The sequence below is a fragment of the Leptonychotes weddellii genome, chromosome 2, assembly GCF_054177405.1.
Source record: "Leptonychotes weddellii isolate Sample4059 chromosome 2, ASM5417740v2, whole genome shotgun sequence".
Lineage (NCBI taxonomy): Eukaryota > Metazoa > Chordata > Mammalia > Carnivora > Phocidae > Leptonychotes > Leptonychotes weddellii.
In genome coordinates this window covers 52626479-52654448 of record NC_138370.1, presented here as the reverse complement: position 1 = coordinate 52654448, position 27970 = coordinate 52626479, and the positions used below count along the sequence as shown (strand labels likewise).

Genomic DNA, 27970 nt, shown 5'->3' with positions numbered 1-27970 from the left:
TCAGAAAGGTTCAGCGGGCAGGCTGTCATGACAGTTGCTAAGTGGTGAGAACTTGAACCCAGGTTCTGTATTTCAGATGCCCTTCTTTTTTTGAATCCCCTGCACTGGCTCTTCAGCCAGTACAAATGTGTTAAGACTGGCAATTGAAGTGATGGTATTTGTATCATGGACATCTATCCATTGCGGCAAATGACTTTCTTTAGCGAGAATACATCTTGCCTTCAACATTCTTGCATTTTATGACCCACTACTGTATTGTCAGAGTAAGGCCAGTATTTTTAATTGCATAGAATGTAATATAGGGCAGATCCTAGTCCCTTGCAAAAGAGTATTCCCTAAGTGTGGAGAGTTGCAAATGAAATGCCCAATTATGTATGGGACAAATAAAAATGCATATGATTAATTTTAATAGAGTTAAAGAAATATGTGAGTGCTAAATAGTGTCAGGGAGACACTGCTGCCCGTTGTCCCAAGTATTTAATTGTGACAGCAGGCTTTTCATGTCAGTTAAGGCAGCAGCTGAGTTGGATTTAGGCAGAATTCCGTCATTAGTGTCCCATTCTTGGCACAAGCTCTGACGTTTTGTGTGGTATGTGTTAAATTGTTTCACACTTTAGATTTGCTGTCTGAGTATTCATTCAGTGCATGATTATGAGCCCATAAAGAGTGTGAAGAACATCCTTTCAAATGCAGGCGATGCAGGAAAGTGGATTATTGTGTACATTATGTATGTAAATGATGTGTGAATGCCTTTGAGAAAACAAATATGCTGTGAGAAGGTTCTTAAATAACTTTATCTTTTCAATCCTAACTTGTCTAAAAGCCCTAAGGTCAAAAGCTTGAAAGCCTTGGGGGATCATAGGGTTAACTAAACTTCTTGGAACTCCAGTGTGGTTTCCTAAGACTAGGAAGTCTGGCATGTTCAAAATATATACTTTATGTAATATTTACTAAATTACAATTTCTTTGAAGAAAACATGCTACTTTTAGCAAATTATCATGTGTTCTAAGAGGAAGAGTTCCTGCTTGTATTTTTTCTCAAACAAATGGGTAAGAACAGAATCTGGTGAAACAGGCTTCCCTTTTCTATTTTCTTCTTTTCTAAACCTAAGAACCAAGGGGATGTTTTTCTTTTATAAGTACTTTTTAGTACCAGGGGAAGAAATAGTATATATCTGGACCTGGGTAGACTGTGGCCTGCAGGCAGCGACCAAGGGAGGAATAATTAGGATTTGCCATTTGGAATGGGTAATGGAAGTAATGACCTAAATCAGGCGTTTGTGTTGCCTCTGTTTCTGTGGGGAAAGAGATTGGTGAGATTTGCTGGGTGAACTTGTGACCAAGAGTTAAATACAGAAAAAAAGATACTGAGTATAAGATACAACTCCAGTGTGTCCAAGATTAAAAAATTTACAATAAGAAGAGATTTCCAGTGTGTGTAATGGTGGAAGGGGTTCATATACAAAACTGTATGCAGCATGAAGAAAGTACCCCATAACATATTTTATTTCTATATTGAATGGTACCCGTAGCTTAGTGTTTTAAGATAACTTACCATATGGCACCCAGTGATAGAATCAGAATTTGAATCCAGAACTCTGGATTCCATGTGTTGCCATGTTGCTGCTGCTGCAGCTTCTTCTTTCTTTTCTCCCTCTCCCTCTCTCTTTTGGATAGGTATATTTTTGAAAATTGGGGTTGGTTTCAAAAATTATTATTTTTTTAAGGTTTTATTTATTTATTTGACAAGAGAGTGCCGCACACAAGCAGGGGGAGCAGCAGAGGGAGAGGGAGAAGCAGGCTCTCCACAGAGCAGGGAGCCCGATGTGGGGCTTGATCCCAGGACCCCGGGATCATGACCTGAGCCCAAGGCAGACGCTTAACCGACTGAGCCACCTAGGTGCCCCTCAAAAATTATTTTTTATGATTTCAGGGAGACTGAATAGTGCATCTGTTAAAAACTTGGGGTCTGGAGTGAGATAGGCATGGCTTCTAATACCAGACCCACCGTATGGTGACTGTGTGTGGCTTTTTGCAATTCCTCTTATGCTTCAGTTTTCTCATCTATAAAATGGAGATGATGTTATGATCCTCATGGTGTTATTACATGAATGTAAAGTAAAAATCACTCTGTCTGGAGCATAGTAAACACTGTATAATTTTTACTCGTAGTACCAAAAATAGGAGGTAGAGAATTTTTTTTTAATTGCAACTACTTATTTGTGGGAAGATGATCTTTATAAAAACATATGTAGATAAAGTTCTTTTTTCTTGTCATATATAAAAATGCATTCATATCTCAAGTCCTCTCAAGTCCTCTAAATCTTGCATTTGAGAGGTTAAATCTCCAAGTGGAAAGGTAAGGGAGGTTTGGAAAGGTAACAGGGGTAACCAATGTACACATTTCTCGGTGTCGTTCTCTTGGCTATTTCCTCAAATGCTTAATAGACCCAAAATATACTGACAATTTTCAATTCACATTGACTAATGTGTGAGTAGAATCTTGGCTATATAATCTTTCAGTAATTTCTGGTACAGATTTTATTTGCCATCTGGATTAACTTGAAGAGCTTACATACTCAAAATCCTATGTTTACACAGAGCTAAGTTTAAGCACATGGCTCTAAGCTACAAATATTCATAAATTCATTAAACCTTTATTGAACACTTACTGTGGATGAAACATGGATTTATCCTTGGAATTCCAGAAGTATGAAATACGATACAATGCCTGACCTGGTGTAAAGATTTAACTTTATCATTTTTAGGTAGATAATATTTTCTGTATAAATAGTTGCTTGTACACTAATCACTTAACTCAATGCTAAAGTTATTTCAATTTATGCATTTGAAAATGGGTACTATTATGAATTGTGACAATCGAGATATATATTCTTATAAATTTTTTCTGAAATTTTCTTTACTCATGATATATGAAGAGTAAAGCTTTGTGGAGAGCATAAAAACTTTTAAGAAAGTACTTTGCAGACTTTGTTATTTGGCAGTGGATTGGGATGGGATGTAACCAATAATTACTTATGCAATTATTTGGAAGAAGTCTGTATTGGTAATATGATTTCCATTTATTGTTCTCAGATAGCTTGATTCAGAAATTTCAACTACTTTTTGTCGTATTTTTCCTACATTATCTACTAGAGTACATTTCTGTCCTTCACACAATATCCTTATCCTTAAATATATTTAAATGTACATGGTTGGCTTTTTCTTTGTTTATAGGTCCAAGAGAAGCAAAAAAAAAAAAAGGGTAAATGAAAAAAAAATGTCTAGTCTTTTCACTTGCAGTATTCTACTGTGGTTTTGAAAAGCAAATATAAGTTTTGCTTTCTTTAAATAATTTGGTGTGGGTAGTGGTATGGCAATTGGAAAACAAACTGGGTTGGTAGTAAGAAATGTAATTTCCACTACTGGCTCTGCTCTTTTATTTGTGTGTAACCTTGGGGATGTCCCTTGATTTTCTGGGACCTCAGTTTGTGAGGTTTAGATATCTAAGACTGTCCAAGCTACAAAGCTTTCTGAACCTGATATCCCTGACATCAGAAGTAAGAGCTCTTCTGAAGTGGTACAAGGAAGTTGCAGGGCCAATGGCCTATACTGTTCATTGAGAGGGAAGGGAAGATGCTTACACCTCTCAAGTGGGCACTTTTGTTAAGTACCCCCTCAGGTTTCTCATGGTTCCAGCCAAATCTTGGCAACCAACAGACTGCCGCTGCAGTCACTGTGGAGCTCCTTGACTTGACTTTGCCAAAATTATCGTTGAAAGCATTTATGCATAATTTCCCATTCCTCTTTTCCAGCCTCAGTCCATCAGTAAAAAATTTGTCAAAACAGTGACCAGGTATGCAGACATCACCCATGTGCTTTTCAGAACTTGTTAGTTTCACATTACCATTAGAATTGAACGTTACTCTATTTGTTTCACTGGAGAGATGATTGCTTGTCAGATGGGCAGAAAATGGCCAGTGGATGGGGAGAATTCAGTTCTTTCAAGTTTGAGGTCAATATTCATAATGGAGAGAACAAGAGCTATAGGCAAAGAATCTATGGGAAAATTTTTCTGGCTTAAAGTATTTTATGAAATGTACAATATATTAAAAGATATATTCTTATATCAATTAATCACATATCTATCCTGAAAACATTCTTCCATTTGGTACAAGTGTATATTGTTAATTATCTCTATAAAATTCAGTTCACAAACTTTCAATTTATCTGAATTGTCTAGTAAAGAACTACTTTTTTATCATAAGTTAATTTATCTTATGTATTCATAGTTTTTTTTTAATGAAGAGTCTCAAATTCTCAAACAAATCATTGCCAAAGGAAGTTTTCGTTCTTGAGCTTTATAATAGTAAAGAATGAACTCCGAGAGACATTAGTATCGTGAATCTAGATAGTGTTGTTTTACTTAAAGAGCATTGGATAGTGTGTTAGGTGACTTAGGTGCAAGTCTCAGATCTTCTGTGTTTAAATCTATTATTTTGGTCTACTTATTTAATGCTGCTGAACTTAAATTCTCTCATTTGTAATATTGGGATAGTGTTACCTCATCTGTGAAATAAGTAAGGATTAAATGCATAAGTGTGATGCACTGTATAGATGTAAATTAATATAACCAATATTTTGCACCTGGTATGTTTCAGGAAGATAGGGCGATACAAATAAGATGTGTCCCTTCTTATAATGATTTTAAAATCTACCAGAAAAAAAACAAATATTTCAGTTATCAATGTGAAAGTGCAGTAAACAAAATATCGTGGTAACATGGAGGAAGGAATGCATTAATGATGTTTGGAATGGGGAAGGCTTCTCAGGGAAGGTGCATTTGAGTTGAATCTCAGTCTTGCAAGTTTTTCTCCAAGACAAAAGGTGGTACAAAACCTTATAGAATTAAATAAGATTAAAAACTGAAGCTGTGAAGATTCATGGAATTCTATGAAAGAGGAGGTGGTATAGGAGGTGGTAAATAGTCTAATGTGGGTAGTGCAGAGGGTATGTAAGGGTTCGTGCTTTGGCAAGAAATGATTTGGGAAAGTGCAGTGTAAAGAATTTTTAATGCCCGGGGTGTGGAGGTAATCCTGATCCCCTTTGCATCAGGATGGGGATTTACTGGAAATTTAGATCAGATTACTGGCTTATAACAACCTTATTTTTTAGAGATAAGTGGGGATGTAAAGAATGGTCTGATATGGTAGCTGTAGGAAGGTAAGAAGCTTGTGGGAGCAGGGAGACTTGTTACAGCTATGGTAAAAATAGTGGCAAGTGTTGATGAGTGTTTGCATTTGTACTGGGGCAGTAGTTATAGAAAAGAGGGATTAAATTTAAGAGACCAGTCACCAACTGGATAGCCTTGGGGGTGAAGGTCAGAGGGAGAAAGAAAGGAGCACTCAAAGATGATGTCTCCATGGCTGTACACTTGAGTGACTGGAGAAACAGGGATATAAAAGAGCAAGGTAAGAAACACAGAATATAATAATAATTTGAAAAAACAGTTTGTCTTTTGTAAAGCAAAAAGGTTTTATGATCCCTTTGAGTTGCACATACCTGATGTTTGTTATCATAGGTCCCCTCAGGTTGTTATTCTTCAGGGGTATATTGGTTATATTTGGACTTTGGGTTATTTATTAACTTTGAAATCAACTGCCATGTTCCACTGTTTAGATTCGAATTGCCTTGAACCTATGGATTAATTTAGAGAGAATTATTTTTATGATATTGAGTCTTCTAATCCATGAACATGGTATGTATCTGCATTTGTTTAGGCTTTCTTTAATACGGTTTAACACATTTTTAGTATTTTTAACTATAAAGGTTTTTTTCTGCATGTTTTGACACATTCATATATTTCCTATTTTTTGATGACATAAATGTACCATTTTATGAAATTTCTTTTAAGCCATTTACTGCTGTTGTATAGAATATATTTGATTTTTAATATGTTTACTTTTTACTGCAAATCCTTGCCAATCTGTCACTCATATTAATAATTTATCTGTATATTCTTCACACAGGCAATCAGCTCATCTGCAGTAAACCTGTAGCTTTGTTTCTTCCTTTATCATTCTTATGCTTTTAATTTAACTTAATTTTCTTGCCTTATGTGCTAATAATCTTCCAGTGTTATTTGGAAATGATGACTGAGGGCTGATTACTCAGTTCTCAATTTTAAGTAGAATGCTTTAAATTATTTATCAGCTATATGGTGTCCTTAAAAAATAGATAATTTTTATCAGATTAAAGAATTCTGCTTTTACTGAGATGATATGATTATTTTTATTTTACCAGTTAGTATGGTGTATTAGGATAATTGATGTACTAATATTAACCCACTTTGCACTTCTGGGATGAACCCAATTTGAACATAATCCATTATTCTTTTTACATCCTTGTATTCTGTTTATTGATACATACTTTAGAATTTTTGTTTCTGTGTTCATTAGTTAAATTGGCCTTACTTTTACTGTTCTTGTTGGGTTTTGGTGTCAAGGTTGTGTTAGCCTCATAAATACTCTGGAAATTTTGTGGAAGATTGGAGTTATTTGTTCCTTTAGTGAGTTGAAAGGATTATTCTTTGTTTGTGTTCAGTGTATGGCATTACTAACAGTTCAGGACAAGTTTATTTTTTTAATTTTTATTTTTTTTAAAGATTTTATTTATTTATTTGACAGAGAGAGAGACAGTGAGAGAGGGAACACAAGCAGGGAGAGTGGGAGAAGGAGAAGCAGGCTTCCCGTGGAGCAGGGAGCCCGGTGAGGGGCTTGATCCCAGGACCCTGGGATCATGACCTGAGCTGAAGGCAGACACTTAACGACTGAGCCATCCAGGCGCCCCCAGTTCGGGACAAATTTAAACTAAATTATCTGCTTGAGTTTATTAGGCTACCATGGTAGTATAAATTTGGAATGCAAACTTACTTTGGAGATGATTTTTGTCTATGACATTTGAGAGGATATTTGCTTTTCTCTCTCCTATTTAGTTTTAAGCTTCCAGATAATCAGATTTTGTGCAGTTACCTGGGGTGGTATGAATTTAATTTTCATTCTTTTTTTTTTTTTAAAGATTTTATTTATTTGAGAGAGAATGAGAGAGAGAGCACATGAGAGCGGGGAGGGTCAGAGGGAGAAGCAGACTCCCTGCCGAGCAGGGAGCCGGATGCGGGACTTGATCCAGGGACTCCAGGATCATGACCTGAGCCGAAGGCAGTCGTTTCTAACCAACTGAGCCACCCAGGCGCCCTAATTTTCATTCTTGTACACAGGCAGGCCAGATTTGGGAGTCTCGGATTTTTGGGGAGTTGCCTATTATGTTTTCCAGCTTTGGTGGTCCTTGAACTGTCTTCTTTCTTCTGAGCCCTGGTTGATAACGAAACTTGATAGTCAGGTCAACCAAGCTTGGTAAATCCCCTCACTTGAGAGCTGGCTTTAGTCTTCTGCCTATTTTTCTGTATTCCCCCCTTCACTCAACCATGAAAATGTTCACTCATCCTGTCATACATTCAGGGAGATTTTTAAAATATTTTATCTCCCAATTTTAGTTACGCAGGAGGCTCCAGTCCCTAGTCTGCCATGTTGGTAGAAATAGCAGTCTTTATAAAGGATTTTAAATATTAAAAAGGACTTCTAATGTTAAGCATCATCAAGGAATTCCTTTTTAGAATTTACAAATTATGATGATTACATGGCTTTATTTAAAACTAATTTATCATTTTATATTAAATATAACCATAACGTGTTCTATGAGATTATACCATATGTTTAGTTTGGTTCATAATGATCAAGCCACCATTTGTTTTAGCTGACTTTTCAGTACATTCATTCAGTCCTAGGTATGCACAAGAACTCCAGAAGTTTCATGAATTTTGTGTGAAGATTTCATTGTAAATGTAAACGTTTTCATGCCCTTCACTTGAAAGAATTAAATTCAAATTTCATGGGGAAAGAAAATCCCTATGTAACTCAAACTAGCCATTGTGATTTGCAAGGGAAAGACACTGCTTGAAGGAAGCAGTATACAAGTTACCTGTACTGACTTGCTGCCTTAAGGCAAATATGATTACTCTTTAACCTTTTTAGAAAAAGCTAGTATTATGCTTTTCTTTAAATTACTGTGATGTAGATCAGGAATGTGTTTTAGCATATTTTGATATTTAATGCATTCTGTTTTATTGATTTTGAAAACATAGAGAAGCAACCCAACATTATTTAATCTCTTTAATTTTTTAAAATTAATAAGGTTTTTCTTTTTTTTATTTAAAATAAGCAGAATTTCTTTAACCTCTTCTCACATGGTTATTAAAACTTTTACTAATATGACTTTAACCTCAATTAACAACTCATTCAAAATTTCCTGTTACTTTTTAGTTATAAGTCCTCAAAGGAAATACTATTCCCTAATTTGTAAAAATATACCTCTGAAGGTACCCTTAGAGATTATAACCCGAAACGCCTCATATTAGAGGCACTACAATACTGTTTTGAAGTTCTAACCAATCCCAATTATCATGCTTAACCTATGTTGAAACAGATTATGCAAATAGGTGGAGTTGGAGGTGGTGATTTTATTATGTATGAATGGAGGTGAGTTAGTGAATGTGTCATTTACTGATTCAGTATGGTTTCCTGAAAACATGCTATTAATGATTTCTTTCAAATAAGCATTGCTCTCTCTATGCCTCTTTTAAAACACAGATACTCTTTGCTCGGTAAGTATCAAGTCATTAAAATGAAAATCATTAACATGGAAGAATAGGTCAGTTTTATAAATGTACTAGGAACAGAAAATAAGAAGGTGGAGAATGAAGCTCTAAGGATAATCCTATCCTACTTCACTTTGCTTTTGGGCAGCTCCTAGTCTGGGTACACCAGTGACTCTCTTGCCCTTAAACTTTTGCATTCTTTTTATTGGTGCCTCTGCATTATGCTCAGTTTTTCTTGCTTAGCTTGTTTTATTTTATTCAGCAGATTGTCCTAATCTAACCGAATAGTTAGCTGACTGCTGATTAGTGTATGCATGTAAGAAGACTACCCAAGGCTCAGGAAATAACTACCCTAAAAAAGATAAGACAGAAAAATCCTTGGAGCTCACACAGAGCTGGTAATAGTGTTCTATTCTCACCTAGCAGAAAGGAAAAAAAACTCCATAATTTACTGGATGTCAGGTAGATATCCTGAGAAGCGTTTTTTCAGAGTATTGGGAAAAACTTAGCTCTAGACTAAACACTACTCTGGTCCTTTCTAACAAAGCTTGAAAAAAAGATCAGAAAGGATCCAAGTAACTTCACTGCTTCCCAGAACAAAACTCAAGAATATTTATAGGAATATAAAAATATACAGCAACCAGCAAGTTAAAATTCAATCAGTATTGCTTCTGGCATGCAATCAGTATCGCAGCATTGCTTTAAGAGGCAAAACAAAAACAAAAACAAAAAAGCCCCTCCCCGCCAAACAAAAAGAAAACACTGGAAACAATGGGAGTGTCTATCATTAAGAAAATGGTTGATTAAAATATGTTATATGGTTAGTAGAGAATAAAATGAAGCTATTGAAAAAATTAGATAAGCATGTATCTCTTGACCTAGAGAGATATTCATGGTATAATAAGTAAAAAAAAAGTGAGTTCCAAAAAATGCACAACAAAAATTATATATTTGTCTATATATTGCTTACATATGAAAGATAAAGAAATAGAAAAAGATAAGGAAGGATACACATCAGAGTGATAGTATTTGTTAGCTGAGGAAATGGAACTGAAGTGGGGTATGGAGACCATATATAGGCATACTTGACTTTATTGTACTTTATTGAACTTTGCAGATATTGTGTTTTTTTTTTTTTTACAAATTAAAGGTTTGTGGAAACTCTGTATTGAGCAAGTCTGTCTGTTAATGCCATTTTTCCAATAGCTTATGCTTATTTCATGTTTCTGTGTCACATTTTGGTAATTTCTCACAACATTACAAAATATTTTATTATACTTGTTATGATGATCTGTGATCAGTGATTATGATTTGCTTCAGCTCAGATGGTGGTTAGCAATTTTTAGCAATAAAATATTTTTAAATTAAGGTATATACATTGTTTTTTTTTCTTTGACATAATGCTATTATATACTTTGTAGTATAGCATTAACCAACTTTTATATCTACTGGGAAACCAAAACATTCATTTGACTCATTTAATTGCAATATTTGCTTTATTGAGATGGTCTGGAACAGAACCTGCAATATCTCTGAAGTCTGCCAATTTTTTCTTTCATATGATTTAATTATTTCACTTGTAAAATAAGCATAAATTATCTCATAATTTTTTAATCTTTAAAATATTTAAGAGAAAAAATAATGACAAAGACTATATGAGGATATTAAAGATCATTATGATATAAAATGACAGCATAGAAATATTAATTTGACTATATGCTTTGATTTTACAACTGTAAAAATGAGATATGGATGTGGATAAAAACCAGTAAGAACTTCACAGAGTTTTTTTAAAGAGTGCTAGATATATTTATATATACTCCCCCCTTTTATATCTGAATATTTGTGGGCAATAATGATAGCTCTCTGATATAAAGTATGTAAAATATAGGTGCATGTGGACAAAGTGTAGATTAGAAAATGTAAAAATGAACAGTGTTAGGATGGCAGGTTATGAATCATTTTGTGTTTTCATTTCCCCAAACTTTATGTAACGTTGTACTGTCTTTATAATAAAAATAACTCAAAACCCAACAGGGCTTGCAAAGAACCACAAAAATATGATTTACAATAAAGAGAAAAATCAATAAAATAAAAGCATCTCAGAAATGATACAGATGATAAGACTAGTAGGCAAAGACATTAAAATAATTACAATGGTATTTTATATGTTTAAGAAACTAGAAGAATTTTTAACATGTTATGTGGAGATATGAAGTATATAAAAAAGACTCAAATCTAATTTGTAGAGAAGAAATATCCAGTGTCTGAGATTAAAAATACACTGGATGGCATTATGAACAGATTATACATTGCAGAAGAAAGGATTAGTAAACTTGAACACTATACAAGAAACTATGCAAAATGGAACACAAAGAGAAAAAAAGACTTTAAAATTACGAATAGAGCATCAGTGAGCACAAGGTCAAGTGACTTAATATGCAAGTAATTGGAATTTTTAAAAAATATTTATTTATTTTAGAGAGAGAGAGAGAGCAGGGGGGAGGGGCAGAGGGAGAGAAAGTCCCAAATTGACTCTGCGCTAAGCACAGAGCCTGACGTGGGGCTTGATCCCATGACCCTGAGATCATGACCTGAGCAGAAACCAAGTCAGTCACTTAACTGAGTCACCCAGGTGCCCCACAAGGAATTGGAATTTTTGAAGGAAAAGAGATAAATGTGGTGGTGGAACACAGCCTAGAAAACTATTTGAATAATAAATGACTGAAAATCTCTAACTTTGATGAAAACAATCAATCTGTAGATGGAATAATCTCCATAAACCCTAAGTATAAGAAACATGAAGAAACTGCACGATGTCACAGCATAATTATTTTTTATTTTTTATTTTATTTTTTATTTTTTTTTAAAGATTTTTATTTATTTATTTGAGAGAGAGAGAATGAGAGACAGAGAGCACGAGAGGGAGGAGGGTCAGAGGGAGAAGCAGACTCCCCGCCGAGCAGGGAGCCCGATGCGGGACTCGATCCCGGGACTCCAGGATCATGACCTGAGCCGAAGGCAGTCGCTCAACCGACTGAGCCACCCAGGCGCCCTAATTTTATTTTTTAAATCCAGTGATACAGAAAATATTAAAGAAACCAGAGAAAAGAGCATATTACAGAGGGACATGAAAAGGAATTGTATATGGAGGAGCAAATATGAGAATGACAGCTGGTTTCTTATTGTAAGCAAGGCAGACTAGTGGACAGTGGAACATCTTCAAAGTTTTGAAAGAAAAACAATGTCAATTTAGAATCCTTTACCCAGTGAAGATACTTTTCAGAAATGAAGGTAAAATACTATTTCAGACATACAAAAGCTGAACGAATTTGTAACTATCCAACTTATCCTACAAGAAATGTCAAAAGAAGTCCTTCAAGTAGAGGGCAGATGGCAACAGAGGACAATCTGAATCTACTCAAAGGAATGAAGAACATGAGGAATGATAACTACGTCAGTAAACAAAAACTTTTCTTTCATTATTTAAATCTCTTTTGTTGTTTAAAACTTTCCTTCTGCCCTGTCTTAATGTGTCTCATTTCACAAAGGATTTGGTGTTCTACATTCTCCCTATTTATTGTGACTTTCCATATTGCCATTTAGTTCTTATCTCCTGAGCCATATTTACCTTGTTATCTTCCTCTCCCTACTATCTTCCTGTTTGCTGGCCTACCCTGCTTATACTCTCTCCCTCTCTGAACTTACACACATTATCACACACACACACATGCACTCATGCACACATGTGCACACACATACCTACTTTTGTAGAGGTGCAATTTGGTTAAAATAGCATCAGATACAACTTTGAAGAGGTCCTAGAATAATTTAGAGTGGTGAATACTGGAAATGTTTAGGGTTAGGGGCAGAAATGAAAAGAATGTCTGAATATGTTAAAACCAATGTTATGATTTCTAATCTGTTTTCTAAAAGCATCATCAGATGTTGCATATCTGACTCAGTCTCTAGTTGCTTACCAATGAGAGACCCCACAAATGTCCAGTGGGGCAGATATTCATTATATTCTAGAAATCACTACTTGTCTTTTTAGAGTAATAATGCCTCAGTTCATTTCAAGATAGGAGCAATTTTCTATACTTTATGGTTCAGGAGTTAGCAACTGCTGGCTTATTTTTATAATAAAAGTATTAAAAAAAGCTTAATTGAAACGCAGCCATGTCCCTTCTTTTCTATATTGTCTATGGCTGCTTTCATCCTACAATAGCAGAGTTGAATAGTTGCAACCACTAGAGTTAGTATGGACTTCTTGCAAGCATAAATTGTTTACTTTTTGGCCCTTTAAGAAAATGTTCACTGGCCCCTATAGTTACTTAAAATTAATAATAGCAAATAGAGCACTTACTGTGTACTAGGGATTTTTGCTTTTTTGTTTTTGTTTTTTTTTTTTAGAGAGAGAGAAAGCACGAGTGTGTATGCGTGGAGTGGGGAGGGGCAGGAGGAGAGGCAGAAAGAGAATCTTAAGCAGTCTCCACACCCAGTGCAGAGTCCCATGCGGGCTCCATCTCACAACCCTGAGATCATGACCTGAGCTGAAGTCAAGAGTCGGATGCTTAACTGACTGAGTCACCCAGGTGCCCCTATGTTCTAAGTTTTAAAAAATATATTAAGTACAAATATTAACTTTAAAACTCATAAAAACTGTATGGAGTAGATACTGTTACAGTACTTATTTAACTGAGGAAACTGAGGCACAGAGCATTTTGTCCTAAGTCACAAAGTTAATAAGTGGTAGGGTCAGGATTCAAACAAAGGTGGCTTGATTCCAGAGTCTGGGCTTTTAACAGCTGTCTCATACTGCTGCTCCAATTGAAGAAATAGAGGAAATACAGAATTAAGAAAAAAAAAATCCAACACATGGAATACATGGTTAATTTATGGTGGACAGCCAACCAATTTAGGTGAAAAGCAGAGAATTATTTAAATTACAAGAAAGAAGATAAGATATATTTAATTAGTTTTAGATTAATTATTGCAGTTTCTTCAGACTTATCCACAAAAGAATAATTATATGACTAGCCAAGTTTTTTTTTTTTTATTTAGTTTTATTCACCCTTAGTGAATTACTTCTTTGAATTAGACCTGTATGTCAGGATAGTAATTCTATAGGATAGTAGATTCAGGCTCCTTTTGTCAGCTTCTCCATTTCTCTGTTTTTCTTTTTCTTTTCTGTTTGGTTCAATGTTATATCCAGGGAGCTGTTCCACTGAGAAATCAAAATCATTTCCAAAATTTTAGTTCCATAACTTTGAGTTTTCCTTAAACCTGTTTTATATTTTCTGCATCATTGTAGTAGAGTAATCAGTAAGCATTTATTTTGCTAATTGTTTGTAACTAAAACGTGAAATAAAACAGGCTCAAGAGATTCTGACAGCTTGCTTATTTTTCTTGAAATTATTTAAGTTTGGATTTTTGACACAGTGGTCTAAAAAGGTTTAAAAATTATAAACATGCAATTTTCTCCTTATGGATACTATAGTTGTGACTAGAGCTCAGCGTGAACTGATATTTAAGAGTATGTCATGGTTATGCTTTTAGTAAAAGACCATCATGCCATAGCTATATTTATTTTTGGACTCAAGCCGTAATGTCCTTTCTCTTTTAGGGCCATAGTAGCAAGCATGAGTTTTGTTCATCATGAGACATTAAAGTAATACCTATTCATTGCACCCAAATAGCCACATCAGCTATAAAAAATGTGTACATTTTCTTTTACTAGGCACCTGTGGAATATGTGAGAAATTAAAGAGTATCTCAAAGAGAGTGTCTTGTCCTAAAAAGAGATTATAATCTGGTCAGGAGTCCAGATTATAGAATAGAATAAATATACAGATGATGGTAATAAAAAAATGCAGAGTAAGGTCAGTTTCACATAGGACACTTTATACACTTATGATAAGTTAAACAGCATTGCATTATTGAATTACCTGTTCAGGACAATGCTATAAATTGATATAAAATATAGGAAACATTTGCAATAAACATTTGCTATAGGACTTAAAAAGGAAAAGACATTCTTTTACTAGTTCACCTTGGAATGCTTTACAAAAAGATGTGGACTGGGTTTTGAGTGGATAGGAAGGATTAGATTATAATAAATATTAAATATTTCTATAGCACTTGGTTTTTTCAAACACTTTCAAAAATCTAATCTGATTTTACAACAACCTAATAGAACAAGTAACATCGTTATTCTCATTTGAAAAATAAATTGAGATGAGAGGTTAAATGTCTCGGGTGTATACAAATGATAAGTGGTGGCATTGTTCTTCAGGGTCTTCCAACTCTGAATCCTCTAAATTTTATATTGTACCACCCTTTCTTTCTTTCTTCCTTCCTTTCTTCCTTCCTTCCTTTTTTTCTTTCTTCTTTCTTTCTTTCCTTTCTTTCTTTTCTTTCTTTCTTTCTTTCTTTCTTTCTTTCTTTCTTTCTTTCTTTCTTTCTTTCTTTCTTTCTTTCTTCTTTCTTTCTTTCTTTCTTTCTTGTCTTTTCTTTGACAGAGAGAGACACAGTGAGAGAGGGAACACAAGCAGGGGGAGTGGGAGAGAGAGAAGCAGGCTCCCCGTTTGGAGCCCAATGCGGGGCTCAATCCCAGGACCCTGGAATCATGACCTGAGCTGAAGGCAGATGCTTAACGACTGAGCCACACAGGCACCCCTGTACAACCCTTTAAAGAGGAGAATGGAAAGCATTAAGCTAGACTCATTCTGCCTGGAACTCAGGAAAAAGGAGGTTGGAAATTAGGCTGAGATTTAGGGAGTGTTTAGACTCTGAAGCTCCTTAAATGCCTGAGAAAAGATTTGAGGTGGGAGCGAGGCAAGAGGAGATGAGTAGACCATTGCAATAATCTGGGCAAAACAAGATTGTGGCACAGACCAGGGTATGGGTAATGAGGTTGGAGGGAAGTGTTTAGATCTGGATACATTCTGAAGACAGAGCCAACTGGATATGTTGATGAACACAATGGGGGGTCTTGAGAGAAAGAGAGAGTCAAGATGGATCCAAAATTTAAAACTTGAGCAACTGGAGGAATAAAATTATGGGGAACACAGAGAGATGAGCAGGTCAGAGTTGAGTTTTAGATGTGTGGAGTTGAGATGCCAATGAAACAACCAAGTGGTGATATCAAATAGGCAGCTGGACACATGAGTTTAGAGTAGAATCTGGGCTAGAGATATGAAGTTAGAAGTCATCAGAATGGAGGTGGTTTTTTTTTTTTTTTTTTAAAGATTTTATTTATTTATTTGAGAGAGAGAGAATGAGAGACAGAGAGCATGAGAAGGAGGAGGGTCAGAGGGAGAAGCAGACTCCCCGCCAAGCAGGGAGCCCGATGCGGGACTCCAGGATCATGACCTGAGCCGAAGGCAGTTGCTTAACGACCTGAGCCACCCAGGCACCCGGAGGTGGTTTTTATAGAGGTGAGATTGGGTGGTGAATCATTAGGGGACTGATTGCAGATAAAGAAGAGATGAGGTCTGATAACTTGGTTCTGGGGCACTCCAGCATTCTGAAATCTTGAAGATGAGGAGGAACCAATAAGGTGCTTGAAACTGATGCAGTTGCTTTAGAATAAGGTGAAATGAGGCTGCCGAGTATGGGAAAATTGTGAAGGCATGTTGAAATGTAACTTGAAAGCAAGTTGGAGAGATTTTTTTTTCTAGACCATGCTATGGACATAATAGTATGTTAGGCCTGGAGTAGTTCAAGAAAGTCCATCATAAAACACCGTAGTGATTAAACATTTTTATTTATTGGATGAAGCAATGTTTATGGCTGTCACAATAACAGAGTGAGAAGTAAGTAATAGGGAGTCATTATCCTCATTTTTGACATGAGGAAACCGGGGCCAGAGAAGGTGAGTGGTGTTACAATTTATAGTAGGCCTTTTTTGTTGTTGTTGTTACTAACGTCAAGTGCATTTTCAATACCTGCTGTAGTCCCTAATGTCAAAGATCTTGCTAAATTTCTAGAAGTGTATTTTATAAGGAGAAACCAATTAGAGATCAGAATAAAGAAAAGTAATTGATGTTAAGGAAAATAACAGAAGAACGTTTGAACACAGTGACACAGTCTACCAGGACATGAGGAATCTCAGTGTGCTGAAGAAATGACTGGACTGAGAGTCAGGAAATTTGGATACCAGTCCTGGCTGCTTAACTTTCTGAAAGCCTTGAAACCAGTTTCTCAAGCTTGGTGTGTTGCTGAGAGCACAGCTTTCATGTAGAAAAGGATTTGTAAACACATTAAAGAGGTCTGGGGGGACACAGATATCAAGGAATTAACTTCTGGGGGGCAGGTTGGACTTGGAGGGGCAACTAAAGAAGACTTTTATTTTCCCTTTCAGTATTGTCTGGTTTGTTTATAATGAGCATATGTTAGTTTCTTTAGTTTCATGAAAAAGATAAAAATGAGGAAAAACTATAAGAAAAAGTTCAATTAAACCATTTCTAGATATCAGCCGAAAGATGTAGTTCATATCCATTTAATCTCCAAGTCTACAGGGCGCCTGGGTGGCTCAGTTGGTTAGGCGACTGCCTTCGGCTCAGGTCATGATCCTGGAGTCCCTGGATCGAGTCCCGCATCGGGCTCCCTGCTCGGCAGGGAGTCTGCTTCTCCCTCTGACCCTCCCCCCTCTCATGTGCCCTCTCTCTCCTCTCATTCTCTCTCTCAAATAAATAAAATCTTAAAAAAAAAAAAATCTCCAAGTCTACAGTTCTCCTGTAAAATTAGGGAGTTTGACTAGAGTCCCTAAAACCAGTTCCAACTGTTGTATTCTGTGATCCCATGGAAGGCCACACATGTCAAGATGTGGGGCTCTTTCCTCACTACTATATAAAAGGGAATCTTTGGACTAATGTATTCAAGAAAATCAGGTAACTGAAGTACCTGGTACATTGTAATGCTGAACTTATAATGTGGACCTAAGTAATTTAGTAAAATAATACACTATTTCACATAACCATAATAATCACTTGAAACAGTTACTGTTGTTATCACCCATCCATCATCCAGTTTTACATATGAGGACATTAGGGCTTATCAAGATTAACTGACATGCCTGTGATCACACGGCTACTAAGTGATGAAACCCAAACCAGAGTTCTGAGCCTGAAATCTCAAACACTCAGTCTTTTTTGGGGGGTACACCTTCCTTGATGTGGGGAAACATTGCTTTATTTCAGTTTACAAAGTGGGAAAACCAGGGTTTGCTTGATTTTTGTCAAGTGCATCATTTCTGAATTCCCACCCCCTTATTTCTTTTCAAGTTAACTTTCCAAGTTAACTACATTAAGGGCTCACTTTTCCTTCCTGTGCCTCACATGTTCTAAAGCCCTTTAGGCCTAAGATGCATTGCCCAGATTTTAATGTTTCTGAAACACAAATCTTACAATTTGTGGGTCTGTTGAATGTTGACTTTTCTACAAAAAAATTAGAATCGAAGTTGTTCTTAAAAATGTATTATTTCTGAATCCTGACAATAAGGCATTAGACTTTCTGTTGACAGAGCTGTTGCCTTTAACAGTTTAGCGGCCCATATATCCAGTTTTCTTGACTGTCTTCCTGGTTGTAACACACTCTTATTGAGACCTCCAGCTTGAGTCTCTGACATCTGTTTGTCTCTTAACTGTCAGACATGGACCCCCCCTCCTCCCTCCCCCCGGTACAACCTCCTCCTTTGCTGCCTCCTCATTCTCATTCCAGAACTTGATTTGGTTTGTCCACCGTTCTGGTTTCCTACTCAGTTTCTGTGACCCACGTGAACAGGTCCCAAACTTGTCAAAGTATCAGAATCACCTGAAGGCATTTTTAAAATGACAGATTGTGAAGTACAGATCAGAAGTGCAGAATCAGTTGCTTGAATTGGAACCCGGAAATCTATGCTGAAACACGTTGCTTTCATGCACTGCCAGACCAAGAATTTCTGCCCATGTGATACCTTTCCTGGAAGCAGATGTCTCTGTAGATTTTCTCAATGGTCTGGGTTCTTCATCTGCTGTGGGAAGTTAGAGAATGGGATATCATTCTGTCATGCACCTTGATTAGAAACTTTATTATTGAGAATTATTAGAGAAGACATTCTAATCTCCAGAACACGTGTCTGTTTACACTTAGAGTTGTGTAAGTACTTCATAGTAAATTAGATTTAGAATTATAATCCCCATACAGGTGCTCATTTCACCATATAATGAAAAGAAAAATTGGGGGGTTGAGTTCTTTTATCTTTTTCCCTCTTTAATCAAATATAAACCACTTTATGCATTGGGGTTGACAAGCAAATATTTTTAGAAAATCATCCTCATACCACATAAACTGTGAAGTAGTTACATGTTTATTCCAGTTTTTGAAATAAGACATTTCAACCAATTTCCCAATGAATATTTTCTTATTTGAATAATAAGTCCAGATCATTAAATTTTTTTATTCCCTTTAATACATGATGAGTTTCTTATGATTAAAATACTCAATGAAAATAAAGTTACTTATGTTAATTTAATGAGCAACTATTTAATAAATATCTACACAATGCTAAGAATGTTATTAGGTGCTAGAGACAAACAAAACAGTTTATGTCCTCATGTTGCTGACTATTGTCTATTTTTATTGTGTGAAGAGAGCCTTTTCAGAGCTGAGTGTTCTTGTTCTGCACCTCATGTTATTTTCCGAAGAACAGCACATGCAGATTACTTTTTGAACTATGGCTTAATTACAGAGAACTGCTTAAAGCAAATAAAATGATATATAATTTATTCATCTGAGAAATTCAGGGCAAAGCTGATCCTGCTTAGGTATGAAAGTCTAGTTGAAAATCTGTTAATGCTGTGTTCCAAAACAGAATCCCATGTTACTGAGACTTCCCTCCTGCATCTTACCCTTAATTTGCAGTTGTGCAAAATAACAGCTGTCCCATAGTAGCCATTTAAACTGAGGTACTACGTAAAATACTTAAATTTTAGTTTATAATTATTTACAGCATACACTGGGGGAAGTTCCCAAACTATAAGAAGTCAGTGCAGTAAATCTCCATAATCCTCTCATTCTTCACCTTCTTTAGTTGCTTAGAGCACCAATAAGAAATGATGTTTAAACTCTTTTCAGGAATGTTTATTTTTTTTATATTCATTACTTTCATTTGATAGTGTTTTGTACTGAGTTTTTATTTTTTACCATTTGTAAAAGATAAGTTTTTTTTTTTTTCCATTCCTACCCCGGAGGACAACAGGCTTTACTAAAAATGTTATATTTATGCAGATTTGGAGAAGTCTTGAATTTACTCATGTTATTTGTCCTAGATTATCTTTCCTAAATGATTTTTTTGATTCTGTGAAATGCAATTTGTACGGCTATTCAAACTCATCAAGTACTCTGACTTCAGGAAAGCTATCTGGAGGTCTGACGTTCAAGCCAGTTCAGAGTTCTGTGAGAAAGAGAGACTGAGTGATCCCTCAGTTGAGACAGAGGGCTATACCAGGCTAAAAGTGTGGACAATGCCAGCACCCTTGTGAAGAACTGGGGATGGTCCGAGATTCTTGCAGACTGTTGTGCAGGCTCCTTGCAGGCTAATGGGATAGCCTGCCATAGTTTCACAGATGTTGGCAGAAACTTGTTTTAGAGACAAAGACATTTAATGCATCTGGCACAGCAAACACTATGAAATTCGGGTTTGTGTGAGTTCTTCTTGTACCCCAGGTTCCTTAGGAATGCCATGGACTGAGCCAGGCAGATGGTGTTAATGCAGAGGATTCACATCACAACCAGGGTCCTGAGTTTTGAGAACTCTTTTATAATAAACTGCAAGCGAACCTGCCCAAACTTTGCCCTGGAGAGAGATGTTATACAGCTCAGCAAACATATCTGCCCTCTGCCCTGTCTGCATAGGCTGTCCTCTATACAAAATCCTTGAAAAGATAGCCTAGAACAAAGGACATCAGTACTCCTGTTCACAAAATGTGCTCACAAGAGACCCTTGGAGAACTGTCTCCCAAGAGTCCTGAGCAATGAATATGTTCATAGTTTAAATGATTCTTACCAGAATTTTTTTGCCCTACCTACTAATTCTGCTTTACTTGAGTTTACCTTGGACTATATATTTTTATATCATCTTTATGATAGGCAATGTTGATGATTAATAGTCCAGCTAAAATATAAATAACTAGAAGTACAGAGGAGAGGAGGAACAGCTCATCACAGAGCACCCTCTTTCATTCAAATGTACTGTATGGCAGGCGATATCGGCCTTTTATGATGTTCTAGGAAACATGTCAAATAATAATAGCCTAAGCTGGAATTTCCTTTTAAAGAAGATGGTATGTGGAAAAAAAAAAACACAAAAAAACAAAAAAAGAGAAATAAGGATCAACTATTCAGACAGGACTAATAACTATTGAGAACAGATTAAGTCTCTTTCTACAGTTAAATCTTGTGGTTAGGATTTAATGTTTAAGATGATTGAGTGATCTGATGAACTACAGGTTTGGATCTTTCTTTCCCAGATACTTAATTGCCTGCAGGAAGATAGCTCTTTTGAAGTGAATTTTGTGTTAACTGCTTGTATGATTGAGGTTCTTAATGCTGAAGATTACTTAGTCATACCTCCTTCAATATTACCAGCTAGAAAACTGAGGCCCAGGAAGTCTGGGAGAGTTGCCTGAAGTTACACAAGAGGGAGGAGCAGAACTAACATCTCATGTCTCCCTGTAGGGCATTTGTTTACTCAAAAGATATACATTATGTTCAAGTCAAAATATGAGAGGGGAGAGAGAGAGAAAGAAACAGAGAGACACTGATCTTAGCAGGAATTATAATCCTTATGTAGAGAAAACTCCACTTGTCACTGTAAATACCAACCCAAATTAGTAGTGTATTTGGGAACTGGCCAGAATGTTTGAAGGTGCATTTCAGTTTATGACTAGAGCTTGGCTCTAATGTGGAAATATATTAATTGCCATTCAAAATCACTTTAAAAAGATGAATATCTGAGATGCAAATACAGGATCGCCCTAAGCACAATAAACAAACAATTAAACCAATTATAATTTACCAGTGAAACTTCCAAGTGTTGAGAAATTGGCCTTGTTTCATGTATGGTGAAAAGCAGACAATGTCAGAGTGGTTTAACTGTTTTCATCTGTACTAAGAGGCTTGGCCTTATTGAACTGGAAGGGGTCTCAGAGAGCATCTGCTGGGATGATTTTCTCCCTTTTGAGGGGCCCAAGGCTCTTGGAACTCTGAGGCAGGGCAGAGGGACCACTGTAGTAGTAAAGATCTTCATCTTTACTTTTATTTCTAATATAACCTCTCTACTTTTGCCATATCTTGGCTTCTGTTACTTAGAAAACAAACTAAAAAACCAGTATAATATTTTATATCTTGAAAGGAGTTTGGGTATGTGCATTTATTAAAACTAAGTGAATATGCACTTAAGATTTATGTTTTATTATATTTGTGTTTTATGGAAAAAAACTAAACAATCACTGAACTCAATTATAGCACGTTAAAGTATTTAGGGAGTGATGTACTGATGTCTGTGATTTATTTGGAAGTACACCAGAAATGAGTTAGATTGATAGTTGGATACACAGTGAAGCAAGGATAGTAACATGTTAATGGTAAAATGTAGATGGAGGGTTTATGGGTGCTTATTATATGATTCTTTCAACTTTGCTGCATGTTTGAAGTTTTCCTTAATAAATTATTTGGGGGAAAACTCACCAATATAGTTCAACTCTCTCATTTTTGTAAGTGAGGAAAGTGAGGTTCAGGGAGAATAAGGTTAGTCATTGGCAAAACAGGAACAAGAACCAAAAAATCTTCAAAGAACTGGTTCTGCTGCTTGTCTTTACATTCAGATTTGAACGTTTGCCTCAAGATTTCTTCACATAAATGTCAGAAAAGTCATGAGTATTATCAGAGATGAAAAAAGGCCTTCTACAAGATGATTGAAACTCCTACTTTAAGGATTGCTTCTTCTTCTTCTTCTTCTTCTTCTTCTTCTTCTTCTTCTTCTTCTTCTTCTCTTCATTTTCATCTTCGTCTTTGTCTTCGTCTTCTTTTCCTTCATGTATTTTTCATGAAGGCAATTTTTGGGCTTCCTGTAGTGTTCAATACACTAGAATTGATTGTGGGCTTATATATTCTATGGTATTTCTGGGCCAACTCTCCATTCTGTTTTTCATTCATCTATAAATAAACACATATGGTATTTCTCGATCAGTGTATTCCTTTGAAAGTATGGAAATGAAGTTAACATTTTTAGTAAAGGTCCATGAACTTTACATAGATTCTTCTAAAGCCTTTTCTGGGGAAAAAAAGTTGGCTTTGCTTCTGGTATTTGACTGGTATAAGTGAAAATGAAGGACTACCTAAAAATGACTTCTCCTTTATTCTAATACTCTGCTAGAACATTTAGAGGGTAAGAATCTCTGGAGTCAATATTGGCTTAGGTTTAAATTCTAGTTGTGATATTTCTAAGTGTGAGAACCTGGAAAAGTTACTCAACTTCTCTGATCTTTCTTCCTTGAAATAAAATGGAGATAATGATGGTACCCTACAGATTGTGGTATTTAGTAACATTAGCGATGACAACTTTTATTAGTGGTAACCTCAGAATATGCTAGTGAATGACTGATGTATTTACAGTATTTCATATTTACATTTTGTTTCATTCATTTTACTTTTTATTTATAGCTGATACTTTCACAAGGGATTGTGCTTCTGAGTATTTATAGGATTTGTATCTTCATGTCAATAAAGATACATACTGTAATCTTACAGTTACTTGCACAAAAGCATGAGTCATCTATAAAGCACATTTTAGTTAAGATTAGGTTTATTTTATAACTGTGTTGTCCTTTAAAAATTTTTTTCTCTCTCTTAGGTTTTAGTATTGATTACTGCTTTTCAGTTTCCTCTTAGATTTCCAAAATGTTAGACTTGTAGGCTAGTACAACTCAAGAAAGGTAGGATTCTTAAAAAGTGAGACATTAAAATTTTAGTCATCTAAAATACTTAAAAAATTAACAAAAAATTGCAGTGTAAAGATGCTAATTTTTCATAGTAAGTGGATAAAGGTATTGGGTTAATTGTAGGTGCAATATCAGACTAATGAAAATATCAGCTAGAAAGTTGTTGGGTAGGTATATTTTATCCACCCCCCCATATATATATATATGTCTGTGCATGTGTGTGTGTAAATAATGTATATATATAAATACATAATATATACACATGATATAATATATATAACACATGTATATTAATACATAATAAATATATACATACACATGTAATAGTATATCGTTTGAAGGAGAAAAAAATCAAGATTTTTTTGTAGTTGTGTAATGTTTTCTTTGTCTATCATTTGGAATTCCTCTTTTTTAAATAATGTGATATTTCATAGTTTCCATGAGTGACAAAATGAGCTCTGGTACAGAATCATAAAATTTGGTGGGTTGGGAGCTTTGAGATCATCTGGAATTCTAGATTTGTCATTTTTAATTTTTATTTCAGGAAGTTTTTAAAGAATACTTATGTTTCATTATACTCCAATTACATTAAATTAGAGTCTCTGTGAATGGGGACTGTATAGCCCTACTTTTCAAAACCTCCCCTTGTGATCAATGTTAGAGTCATCCATCTGGGGTGTGTGTGTGGATGTGTGTGTGTGTGTGTTTGTGTGTGTGTGAGTGTGTGTGGTTTTTGACAACATTTAGAAAGGAAACAGAATGGCTCTAGACCTTGGTGAAGTCACGGAGCTATTTACCTTCAGAACTGGAACAGAATCTTGGTTTCCTCTTAAACCAGTGGTTTTTCCAGTCTTCTACACAGCTTTCTTTTGGCTACTCCAGATTGTGTTATTTTTAGAGTTTGTGTGGTCCCCAAAACCCTTGGATAGACGTCTCATGTGTAGTCAGGTCTTGTTTTGGTGGATGGGCCTTAGGGATATCATACGTTCGTGTTTCCTAAAACACTGGGGAGTGAGTGAAAATGTTGGAATAGCTTCTGTATCCCTGAAGTGGACTGGGCAGGCTGCTCCATAGAGTTCTCCTTGGCCAGGATAAAGTACACTGCCATTTCTAGTTGGTCACTCTGATTTTAATGCAGTATATATTAATTAAATTATATTGTACTTTATTCAGTAATAATGGAATATATGTTTTTTAGATTAGTTATGGGATATATATTAAATTACTTTAAAGATGGTAGAATAAACAAAACAGATATATTCTGTAATGAAAGCTCATTTAGAATAATTTTACCTATTCTATGATATTCTTATGATTTTGCTATTTATAAACAACTATATAATTCATAAGCACTCTATCACTAATTGACTTTCTGTGTGTTCCAGAATTTTTTAAAATATGGAAGTATGATATCATTCCATTAAAGCTAATTTCCCATAAATGGCAATACAGAAAAATGTGTTGATAACCCTTTTATGATATATTCTCTGGATAAATACAGTTCATTCTAGGTTTTCATCACCATTTCTTGCTGTGTGGGATAATGTTATAGTCTCAAATGGCATGTGGCCAAACATGGATGCAGTGTTAGTGCCTCTTGAAGGCCTTGTTTAAAACACTCACTCTGGGATACTACTGTGCTTCTTTACTTCCAGACTGACCACTGCTCTAAGCAGTGTTGGGGCAATGCCTGGGCTGCCCGAGCCCTTGAAGTTCAAGAAGAAGCACCTGGACTTCTCATGATGGGAGGTCAGAGTCAATGTAAGTGACTTCCTAATTTGGGGGGCTAAATCCCTTCAGTGATTTAGGTCTGTATGAAGTCAGCCATGTAAGTGATTATTTTCAGTGTGTGTTTTATGTCATCATCATACCCCCAAATATTGCCACTGACTTAAAATAAAACTATAGAAGTGTTTCTCAAATAAATTCTTATGCATCTCTGGTGAAAAGCATAGTTCAAAGATACGATGCATTCAATTTTTGTTGTTTCCTTAGGATTACCCATTGATATGTTCAATTCTTTGAAAATATTACTTTGAGGAAATTAGAGTTTCTTGGAAAATGTGCATCAGTTATAGTTTAGGGAAAACTTACAGTTTAATTTAAAATTGTCATGGACTTTAAAGCTGAGCATAAATAGACCCATAAATATTTAAGTGGGCAAAGCTACAAATATATATCTTTTGAAAATAGTTTTAATTTTGCTATAGTTTGAGCATTGTTGAGCATTTTTGCTCAGTACAGATTTATTTCTTTTCAAAGATGTTACTTCATGAATTCCCAACCGTGTAGGAGTTCCCAAAGGTAAAACTCAGTAAATTGTGGCAGAAAATACTTGCTATCTGTACGAATAGTTAATAAAAATAATAATAATAGAATAATAAATAATATTATAATAAATAATAATAATAATAAATAAAATAATAATAATAGAAATAATGTTCATTTGTGATAAATTACAGGGATTGGATTTTTCCATTAGGGCAATATAATGAAGTTATGATGCTTGTGTTAAGATGAAATTTTCATCACGAACAAAGAGGAAAATTATTATTTACATCAAGTTTTATTTTCATCAAGTCCTGAGTATCTAAATCCCTTTTCAAATAGTTTTTCTAATTGTTGATAAGTTATAAAGTAATGGTATTCAAAGATCACGAGGAGGTAATTTCTCTTGTATGGTTGAACTCTAGAGCTCTTCGCATAAAATTATAATACTTCATTATATAAAAGGGAAAACAAGGTTTTACAGTAAGTAAAGATTCAAATTAGTTTCTATTTTTCTATATAATGGCTTGCATCTAACTCTGATAAACAACTTTGAATTTATATCACACAAATTAATGTTTTATGTATCGCTACTTCCTTACTTGAATCCATCCTATAACATATTAAAATAGTGAATACTGGAAAGAACATGGTATATAGAACAGAAAGCCCCAGGTATATTTTAGATTCCCATTCCCCAGTTTACTAGAATGTCATTTAAGCTCTCCGAGGGCCTACCCTTTTAGGTTGTTGTGAGGACCACGTGAGATGATTCATGTAAAATTACTTTGTTCACTATAACAGGCTGTAAAAGATTTTTAATCTTTTGGGTGCATGACTTAGAACAAAACAATTCAAATCTGGGTATTTTATCCAGCAACCTTAAGGAAGATTTTCTTCTTTATATAACTTCTATTTAAAAACAGAAGAGCAAGAAACAGAGTAATTAAAATACATAGTAGGCCAAAATATGCAGAATCACAACATCAAAATGTTTACAAAAAGCAGCTTTAGTTATGTGACATCCTGGATCAGACTGTCTTCATGGGCCCTCCTCCTTCTCCCTCCTCTGCCCTCTCTCTAACTTCCCCACTCCTCTCTGTCTTTTTCCATTCTGTTCTTCCCTTTCCCCTACTTTGCAAGGATGGTGGGACTTTCCTGCTTGTCTCCTGACCTTATGTTTTGTACCCTGTAGACCCTCTTCCTTGTCAATATTATGTCACTTAGACTTCCTGACAAGTTTTGACATCTTTCCTTGATGCTGTGTAGTAAGACAGGGTGAAGCTGCTGGACCAGAAAAAGGAGAGCAGCCTTTGGTCCCCAGTGAGTAATAAAACCACAGGTAGCGTTGACAGGTGTGTCTAGCCACACTTCAGCTGAGGCTCTTCTGTGATTTGAAACTCTTTAGCTGTATCTGTCACTACCATTCAAAATTAAAAAAAAAATTTTTTTTTTTAAAACCACACCACATGTTTAGAATGAAAACTCAGGGAGGAACAGAAACAGAAAAGTAATGCATTAAAAAGGAAAAGTAAGCAGAGTTTGAGAAGAAGCACATAGAAATCTGAATTGCATAAACAGGATAACAGCCAAAGTTGAATTTTTTGGTTGGAGATGGGAGGAAGGTTCTTGGATGAGAGAGAAAGACAAAGAGAACCCATTTTACTAGGATTGCTGTGGCTTGTCAGGGTTGATTTCCGAATAGCTGACTGGGCCTCTGGGAAACAATACACACCAGTTGACCTGGGCCAAGAGCACTGGGAAGGGACAAAGAGGCCAAAAATGAATGGGTAACAGGAGGTAGGGGAACTTATTTATCTTGGCATTCATAATTTAAACATCTTAAATCAAGAGGAGTATCTGTTTTGAAACTATATAAACTTATTAGAATCAAATACTTGTTGTGATTCTTTGTTACTGGTTGTTTGTTTTTGAAACCTGTAGTTGAAAGAGTGGTTTAGAAAGCTGAATATTTTCATGAATATCATTTACCATTCTGTAATTA

At 35.4% G+C, this 27970-nt stretch overlaps 1 protein-coding gene across 6 annotated transcripts in view; it reads left to right on the top strand.

The window, feature by feature from the left end:
- TLL1 (tolloid like 1) overlaps window positions 1-27970 on the top strand; it is a 205176-nt gene that overhangs the window by 8972 nt on the left and 168234 nt on the right. For 4 of the 6 annotated variants that reach the window (XM_081811140.1, XM_081811134.1, XM_081811130.1 and 1 more), the window contains exon 2: window positions 25353-25458. The exons of the other annotated variants lie outside the window; for them this stretch is intronic. In XM_081811140.1, coding sequence (XP_081667266.1) covers window positions 25437-25458 — 22 coding nt within the window. In that variant the 5' untranslated portion in view covers window positions 25353-25436. The remainder of the gene's footprint in view (window positions 1-25352; window positions 25459-27970) is intronic. 6 annotated transcript variants of the gene reach the window in all.